General features: G+C 49.0%; 1 protein-coding gene across 1 annotated transcript in view; it reads left to right on the top strand.

Moving 5' to 3' along the window:
* The window catches only part of trps1 (trichorhinophalangeal syndrome I), a gene marked incomplete at both ends in the record, with an annotated part of 115,503 nt that overhangs the window by 36,018 nt on the left and 69,485 nt on the right, over window positions 1–10,000 (top strand). The window contains one exon of the mRNA XM_079521943.1: window positions 2,091–2,937. Within this exon, the coding sequence (XP_079378069.1) occupies window positions 2,091–2,937 (847 nt within the window). The remainder of the gene's footprint in view (window positions 1–2,090; window positions 2,938–10,000) is intronic.

Raw genomic sequence — 10,000 nt, 5'->3', positions numbered from 1 at the left:
GCGGCTTCGGCGATTGATGGAATTTATTGGCGTTGGTTTGCGGTGGATAAATCGTGCACTAAACGCAGACTGCGGCACGTTTTACGGAGCAACGTTTCTCACGTTAATCAATCCTTGTTTGCTTCCTACACAAAGCCTGCCGTTTCGTTCTCCTCTTGACACCTTGTAGTGGCCTGTTAGGATTTGAGGTGGACTGTGGGAAACCATACCAAGCTCATTGTATAGACCAGGGGTTCTCAACGTTTTGATCCGGGGACCCCCAGAAATGCTTTGGCCGTGTCTCGTTACCCCCCCTCCCCACCCCCAATACAAATTGCCTGCTACAATAACCATAATAATAGTGAAAATACATCATGAATAAATACTGAAACCAGATATAATCATTAAGGAAAGTTTATGCATGTACTATGTGTACTATGTAAACTCTTCATTTCTCTTTTCCAGCCATTTTTTAAAAAAATAAATAATTTGGGGACCCCCAAAATTATTTGGCGCCCCCCAGGGGGGTCACGACCCACGGGTTGAGAACCCCTGGTATAGACCACATATCCCATGAATGGGATATGACCACTATGTAGAGCTCTAGACACCCACTTTTGGTCCATTCGTTGATTGACTGATTCTATTAGTCGGAAATGTAAACGCCACATGGTACAGTAAGGCAGTAAGTATGTATTCAATGTATTCAATTCATCAACATGGCATACAAAATTAAATCAATAATACATGTCGGCAACAATTATGGGCTATATCTTGCACCACCCCTTAACCCTTATCCCTAAACTAATTTGCCATTTTTTACTATTTAAAAAAACCTTTTGAAATAGTTCAAATAGCCGATCTACAAGCTCACAATGTCTCACAAGCTCACAATGTCACAATGTCTCGATGCCTGTATGTCCTATTCCTCCTAAACAAGGTTTATTTGATGGCACAGAGCCGACGATGTAGAGCCCCCCTGTGCACCGGCATAGATCCATTTGGTAAACAAGAGTTGTCCAGGACCCGTTCAACTTCCTAGTTTGTGTTCACTACCGGAAGTCTGGAAATGTGGCTTTTCAAAATAAGAGCTCAACTGGGAAAAATACTAGCATGGATTATATCATAATTTGACAATAAATGCTAGCGGTCTAAGTGTTAAACATGTTTTACCTAGTCTTTTAGCTTAGCCATGTTGGGTCCCAGGATGTTATTGATCACGCTCCGTTATGCTTACGATGTTGCTTATGCTTCTTTTATTGTATTTTATTTTTTGCCATGCTTTGTGGCACTTTGAGATTCGTGAGAATGTAAAGCGCTTTATAAATAAAATGCATTGTTATTATTATTATTGAGGGCACTGTCTCTTTGACGATCTTAAATACCAATCCCCGTGATATTTCCGCCATGCATTATCGTATGACCACATGGACCCTGCAGACGTCCGTCAGTGCACATCAACGCCATCCCACCGTCGTCAAAGATAATCTTGTCTAAGATAATTCTTAAAGTCAGTTCAGATAATAAATGTCAGGCGGTAATTGGACATTGTGGAATGTTTTATTCTTCTGTTACACATCTGTTTAACCCCCGACCTTTCTCTCTCTCCCTTTCCCTTTTCTGTTCCTTTCTGACATCTCTCTCTCTCTCTCTCTCTCTCTCTCTCTCTATCTCTCTCTCTCTCTCTCTCTCTCTCTCTCTCTCTCTCTCTCTCTCTCTCTCTCTCCATATTTGTTTCTGTTCCATTCCCCCCCTCTCTCTCTCTCTCTCTCTCTCTCTCTCTCTCTCTCTCTCTCTCTCTCTCTCTCTGTCTCTCTCTCTCTCTCCATATTTGTTTCTGTTCCATTCTCTCTCTCTCTCTCTCTCTCTCTCTCTCTCTCCATATTTGTTTCTGTTCCATTCCCCCTCTCTCTCCCTCTCTCTCTCTCTCTCTCTCTCTCTCTCTCTCTCTCTCTCTCTCTCTCTCTCTCTCTCTCTCTCTCCATATTTGTTTCTGTTCCATTCCCCCTCTCTCTCTCTCTCTCTCTCTCTCTCTCTCTCTTCTCCATATTTGTTTCTGTTCTATTCCCTCTGTCTCTGTCTTTCCGTCCCTCCCTCTCTCCCTCCGTTAGGCGCGTGCACGCCTGCTGTCGCTGCCGGCGCTGCGACTTCACCGCCCCGGATTCGTCGGCCCTGCTCGACCACTTCAACTCCGCCCACTGCCGGGACTCCTCCCCCTCGTTGAGCTCGTTGGCGGTGACGACGATGAGCTCGCTGCTGGCCACCTCCCTGATGGCGACCTCGCTGGCGACGACGCCCTCGCTGCTGGCGCTCTCGGCCAACGGCTGCTTGGCGCCCTCCACCCTGGCCATCAAGGAGGAGAGCAAGGCCGACCTCCGCCTGCTCTACTCCCTGGCGCCGCCCGAGGCCCGGCTGGCGGAAGGAGGAGGCAGGGAGGAGGTGGGGGTGGGCGTGGTCAAGAGCGAGGGGGGAGGAGGAGAGGAGAAGGACAGGGGAGAGAGGGAGAAGGGCTGGACGCTCGTGGACTCCAGAGGAGGCGGGGGCGAGCGAGGGGGCGAGCAGGCCCACGGGTTACTGTGGGTGCCCAAGGAGCGAGTGGGGGGAGGAGAGAGGGTGGCGTTGGCGGCGACGGAGCGGGGAGGAGGGAGCGGCGGTGGCAGCAGCAGCGGCGGGAGCCCCTCCCTCTTCCCCTCGCCGCTCTCGCTGCCCTTCGCCGCGGCCAACCACGACTCACAGAAGAGGGGCGTGGCCTCGCCGGGCATGGTTTACCTGGGAGACACCAAGGCGTTTTTGGGAGATACCAAGTCGTACGGCGGCATCGGCGGGAGGTCGGTGGGAGGAGAGAAGCAGAGCCAGATGCCCCCTCAGCAGTATGGAGGAGGAGGAGGAGGAGGCAGCGGTGCAGGACAGGAGGCCAAAGGAGGTGCCACTAAAGAGGAGTCCCAGTCCTTACTGCGGGTAAGACTGCATGCACTTGAACTTCATCTGGTCCTATTCATTCCTGTCATGTTGTCGCTCATCTTCCTCCATCTCCTCTCCTCTCCTCATTCATGTTGTCGCTCATCTTCCTCCATCTCCTCTCCTCTCCTCATTCATGTTGTCGCTCATCTTCCTCCATCTCCTCTCCTCTCCTCATTCATGTTGTCGCTCATCTTCCTCCATCTCCTCCTCTCCTCATTCAGTCTCTCATGTTGTCGCTCATCTTCCTCCATCTCCTCTCCTCTCCTCATTCAGTCTGTCATGTTGTCGCTCATCTTCCTCCATCTCCTCTCCTCTCCTCATTCAGTCTCTCATGTTGTCGCTCATCTTCCTCCATCTCCTCTCCTCTCCTCATTCAGTCTCTCATGTTGTCGCTCATCTTCCTCCATCTCCTCTCCTCTCCTCATTCAGTCTCTCATGTTGTCGCTCATCTTCCTCCATCTCCTCTCCTCTCCTCATTCAGTCTCTCATGTTGTCTTTCCATTCCAACTGTCCACAGAGAGAGTTATTTGTGTATTTACTTTTTATTTCATTTATGTATTGCCCTTTTTTCCAACTGGGTGAACCTGTCCTGTTGTTAACGGCAACCTTGAGGCAAAAACAAAAAGTGTTCGGCTGTAATGGTTTACCGCCTGTGTCACTACTCCGCTTCCTGGTGTCCCAGAATGCATTGTGGCCGCCATCATGATTTTGGCACCCTGCCTGTGCCTATAAATAGAGCCTAATTGACGATGAACACACTACGATATATCAGAGTACACGGAACGCTATAGGGTGTATGACGGAGACGTGTGTGTGTGTGTGTGTGTGTGTGTGTGTGTGTGTGTGTGTGTGTGTGTGTGTGTGTGTGTGTGTGTGTGTGTGTGTGTGTGTGTGTGTGTGTGTGTGTGTGTGTGTGTGTGTGTGTGTGTGTGTGTGTGTGTGTGTGTGTGTGTGTGTGTGTGTGTGCACGTGGCAGGGTGGGGCAGCAAGGGCTTGACTCATTATCCAGGGTGTGGCGCTGTGAAAGAGAGACTGAGATTGTGTGTGTGTGAGAGAGGGCGGAGGGGGGGGGGGGTGATAGAGATAAAGAGATAGGGAGGGATAGAGACAAACAGTTTCTTTAAGACGGGAGGAGTTGCGCAAGACTGTAAACGTTTAAAGAAAGGTTTGGCAAGACGTGACCTTTGTTGCTATTTATTCCTCCACCTCTCCTCACGCGACAATATTTTTGTCTCAGTTACCATGATACACACACACACACACACACACACACACACACACACACACACACACACACACGCGCGCAGAGGGAGGTTGACTCATCGTTGGGCAGGGTTAGGGAGGGGCATGAATAGATTCAGAAAGACTTTATAGTATACTCACGGCACACATCTTGACGCACGCACACACACACACACACACACACACACACACACACACACACACACACACACACACACACACACACACACACACACACACACACACACAGTCACACACACACACACACACACACACACACACACACACACACACACAGTCACACACTGGCGAGTTTAGACGCACAAGTTTGGCGCTGACTGGGCTTTTAATGTTATCCAAAGTCACTGTCCCAAGTAGAAAGAGGACAGAGGGATAAGTCACTGTCCCAAGTAGAAAGAGGACAGAGGGATGAGGAGAAGCACACGAGGGATTGAGAAAACGGAAGGAATCCAGTCATTACTCATTTAAAGTGTGTGCGTGTGCGTGCGTGTGCGTGTGTGTGCACGTGTTTCCCCCTATTCTTCTGTGTATCGATCTGTCTCCATCTCTCTTTTCCATTCTTTTCATTCTTTCATTTCCCCTCCTCTATTTGGTAGATGACTCGTCTTATACACATTGATCAACACACACACACACACACACACACACACACACACACACACACACACACACACACACACACACACACACACACACACACACACACACACACACACACACACACAGAGAGAGAAACGGGGTGGGTAAGTGAAGACATTTACACCGCTGTTCAGTATTCAGGTATGGAAAGAACTGCTTGGTTCTACCTCTTTCTGCAAGGCTGCCCACTGCAGTGTGACTGTGGAGGAGCCCTGTGGGCTCCACACTGCAGTGTGACTGTGGAGGAGCCCTGTGGGCTCCACACTGCAGTGTGACTGAAGGAGCCCTGTGGGCTCCACACTGCAGTGTGACTGTGGAGGAGCCCTGTGGGCTCCACACTGCAGTGTGACTGTGGAGGAGCCCTGTGGGCTCCCCACTGCAGTGTGACTGTGGAGGAGCCCTGTGGGCTCCACACTGCAGTGTGACTGTGGAGGAGCCCTGTGGGCTCCCCACTGCAGTGTGACTGTGGAGGAGCCCTGTGGGCTCCACACTGCAGTGTGACTGTGGAGGAGCCCTGTGGGCTCCCCACTGCAGTGTGACTGAAGGAGCCCTGTGGGCTCCACACTGCAGTGTGACTGTGGAGGAGCCCTGTGGGCTCCCCACTGCAGTGTGACTGAAGGAGCCCTGTGGGCTCCACACTGCAGTGTGACTGTGGAGGAGCCCTGTGGGCTCCACACTGCAGTGTGACTGTGGAGGAGCCCTGTGGGCTCCCCACTGCAGTGTGACTGTGGAGGAGCCCTGTGGGCTCCCCACTGCAGTGTGACTGGAGGAGCCCTGTGGGCTCCCCACTGCAGTGTGACTGGAGGAGCCCTATGGGCTCCACACTGCAGTGTGACTGTGGAGGAGCCCTGTGGGCTCCACACTGCAGTGTGACTGTGGAGGAGCCCTGTGGGCTCCACACTGCAGTGTGACTGGAGGAGCCCTATGGGCTCCACACTGCAGTGTGACTGTGGAGGAGCCCTGTGGGCTCCACACTGCAGTGTGACTGTGGAGGAGCCCTGTGGGCTCCACACTGCAGTGTGACTGTGGAGGAGCCCTGTGGGCTCCACACTGCAGTGTGACTGTGGAGGAGCCCTGTGGGCTCCACACTGCAGTGTGACTGTGGAGGAGCCCTGTGGGCTCCACACTGAAGTGTGACTGTGGAGGAGCCCTGTGGGCTCCACACTGAAGTGTGACTGTGGAGGAGCCCTGTGGGCTCCACACTGAAGTGTGACTGTGGAGGAGCCCTGTGGGCTCCACACTCCTCACCACTCGCCTGCTTTCAACCAGAATTCATCGCATGAGAGAAGCGTATTAGCATTTCATGTCCAATGTGTACCGTCTCTGCACTTTGTACGTGTGTGTGTGTGTGTGTGTGTGTGTGTGTGTGTGTGTGTGTGTGTGTGTGTGTGTGTGTGTGTGTGTGTGTGTGTGTGTGTGTGTGTGTGTGTGTGTGTGTGTGTGTGTGTGTGTGTGCGTGTGTGCGTGTGTGCGTGTTCTGACGTTTGCTGTCGGGGCAGAAACCTCATATCTCCATATCTTTTTGTGCGTGTTCGTAAATCAACACCCTACTTGACACTACAGCGTCACACAAAAGCATCAAAAGTAGCAGATCCTGGCCTGGGCCATGGCTCAGCGGTCCAGGCACCGTGGCTGGTAATCCAGTCTGGCAGTGTGCCGCGGGTTCGACTCCCGATCCCGACGGCCTTTACTGCATGTCATCCCCCCATCTCTCTCCCCATTTCCTGTCAGCCTACTGTCTGTCCCTCCATGAAAAATATAAAATAAAGGCGAAAGCCACAAAAAAAAAACATTTAAGAGTATCAGATCTGCAAGCTCGTTTTGAGCTTGTAGATCTACTTTTGCTATTATTTGAATCCTGAACAATATAATAGTGGTTTCCAACTTTCCACCCAACATACATTTGTATTATTATTGGCCAACCCTATGGGAGCCAACCCAGGGAAAAGCCAGGAGGGGAAAGAAGCGTACCACCTATGTAGACATGCTGTGGCGCGACAGCTTGGCCGACAACACTGCAGAGCTCAAGGTAATTGTGGAGGGCAGCGATCCAGGAATCCCGAGTTGGTGTTGGCTATAGACCTCACTCTCGCAGCAACTAACTAACTAACTAACATTTGTATTATACTTTATTTAGATTCTTTGTCAATTACAACAGTACAAGACACAAGTAAGACGCGTAAACGCGGGAAGCGAACAAAGCTGTTGTGGCAGTCTGACACACACACACACACACACACACACACACACACACACACACACACACAGAGACCTCTGTATCGTTCCAATTTCAGTTGCCCTCTGGTGGTGGGCGGGTGGTGTTACAGCGTGACACACACAGACACACAGACAGACAGACAGTTTTGGCCAGCTTCTATAGCTTACTTCGTTCGCAATCAAATGATATAAAAGTAAGCTTCACCCAACATACATTTATAAGTGAGCACACTCCACAAAAAGGTTATTCACATTCACACACTTAAAGTACACCATGTGAATGAACATAGTGTGTCAAGATGTCTTTTTTTGAGAGACGAAGTGTTTTATTGGAAGATATTGACAATATTGGCCTGAGCACAACAGGGTTCCAACGGGCCTCTAGCCCAGGGGTTCTCAACGTTTTGATCCGGGGACCCCCGGAAATGCTTTGGCAATGACTCGGGACCCCCGCCCCGCCCCCTCCCGACCCCCAATATAAATGGAATGCTACAATAACCTTAATAATAGAGACAATACACCATCAATAAATACTGAAACCAGATATAATCATTAGGGAAGGTGTATGCATGTACTATATGTAAACTCTTCTTTTCCACGTTCCATCCATTCAGTTGCAAAAAAAAAAAAAAAGTTTTTATTTTATTTATTTTTTTATAATTTGGGGACCCCCCAAAATAATTTGGCGACCCCCCGAGGGGTCACTACCCATGGGTTGAGAACCCCTGCTCTAGCCTACTTTAGACTGGTGTGGTGCATCTCAGGAACAGGACTGGTACAGTATATATACAGTAGTGGAAGGAAGGCATGTCTCGGACAATTAAAGCCTTTAACACATTTTGGGCGGGAACCCCTTTTGGTGTTTTAACTAAGCATTATGTTATACTTTAGCTATTGAAAAATAGCAGATCTACAAGCTCATAGCGCGCCACCGAGTGGCGCGCTATGAGCTTGTGGGTCTGCTATTTTTATTTTATTTCGACGTCAGGCCTAAATGGGTTAATTGCAGGGTGCAGGCAAAACGACAATGTCTGGATGTCAGTGCATCGTGTTCGTCGGGTCAGGTTGTGACCTGGCGAACATGCGTTGACATCGAAACGTTGTCATTTTGCCTGTACTGCACCCTGTAATTAAAGGCTTTAATTGTCAGAGACTGCTCCGATGTCTTCCTTCCACTACAGTGATATGAGTCAGTTAGTGGCCTTGGGGAACCAGTGGTTAGTTACCAATGTGGCCCATACAGGCCACGTTGTACTGTAGGTCACTGTACTGTAGGTCAAGCACACACTCCTGTTTCTGTAGAAATACTGTACCTGTAGGCAGCTTGATGTACAAGTCCATCCCTTGGTCCTGACACTGTAGTATGTCACAGGGACTTGGCCCCTCCGATGCCGAGGGCCAAGCATGGGGAGGCATTTGGTTCCATTGTTATAGTCTTTGGTACGAACCTGGCCTGGGTTGAACCTACAGTCTATGGGTTGAACCTACAGTCTATGGGTTGAACCTACAGTCTATGGGTTGAACCTACAGTCTATGGGTTTAACCTACAGTCTATGGGTTGAACCCACAGTTTATGGGTTTAACCTACAGTCTATGGGTTGAACCTACAGTCTATGGGTTGAACCTACAGTCTATGGGTTGAACCTACAGTCTATGGGTTGAACCTACAGTCTATGGGTTGAACCTACAGTCTATGGGTTGAACCTACAGTCTATGGGTTGAACCTACAGTCTATGGGTTGAACCTACAGTCTATGGGTTGAACCCGGGCCTCTCAGTCCCAGAGCGGACACTCAAACCCCCTGGTTCTGGTTCTCAAACATTTTCATGTCAAGGACCCTCAAATTGATATGTTTAAAAAAAACGTTTTGTGCCAGAAGTTTTGTGGCACACACATTTCTTTCTCGATATTTCCAAAAATAGCAGATGTACAAGCTACAACGCTGCATGAAGTGATGCTACAGTGAAGCAACATATAAATGGCTAAAGTGGTGATGCTAAGTGATTGTGATGCTACAGTATTGTTTAGCTGCTTGTGCTGGGGACCCCCGGGAACAACCCCCCCCCCCCCCCCCCCAAAGGACGCCTGGGAGTACCCGGACCCCACTTTGAGAACCACTGCTGATCCCCAAGTAATAATTGAACCCTGAGAGAGACACTTTATTCTGCAGTGTGCGTCGTGTTTATTAACAATCTGTTCTGCACCGTGCAGAAATGTGGTCTTCATTCAGCGTGTTAAATTGCCAAACTGAAACCCACGCCTGGCATATGCTGCGTTAACCACCTTATGCCACGTTGGCACAGGCAGCTACAAATATACAGGCTTTTTAGTTTTTTTATTTTTATTTTTCAATGGAAGCCAAGCGACATGAAGATACAAAGATATATCCAGCGTTTGTAGCTCTGCTACAAAAGCTACAAAAAAGTTGAGCTGGTTTCAACTTCAGCTACAGATACAAAGCTACAATATGCTTTGTGTGAGAGAGAGAGATAAATACTGTTATATAAACACTGCAACTGACTTTAATTCAATTACATTTGAATAAATTGCTGCTACTTGACGTACTGCTGTCAACTTTCCAAAGTATGAAGCTACGTAACGTCATAACTATCCCTGACAGAAAGTATGAAGCTAACGTCATAACTATCTCTGACAGAAAATGCACCATCTCTTTATAGTTTCACAAGATAGTATTACTCAAAGTGTTCCTTCGTAACAACAGCTCTGTTTACACCTTTATTTTATTCATATTTATATTCAATATTGTTTTGTTTGCACATACGTTGTTTTATCTTGATTGTTTTGGCTCCACTTTTGCTTTGGCAATGTACAGTAAACGTATGTTTTCTCATGCCAATAAAGCTCCTGAGAGAGAGAGAGAGAGAGAGAGAGAGAGAGAGAGAGAGAGAGAGAGAGAGAGAGAGAGAGAGAGAGAGAGAGA

This window comes from Electrona antarctica (assembly GCF_951216825.1).
Source record: "Electrona antarctica genome assembly, chromosome: 15".
NCBI lineage: Eukaryota > Metazoa > Chordata > Actinopteri > Myctophiformes > Myctophidae > Electrona > Electrona antarctica.
This window is presented reverse-complemented; position numbering and strand designations above follow the sequence as displayed.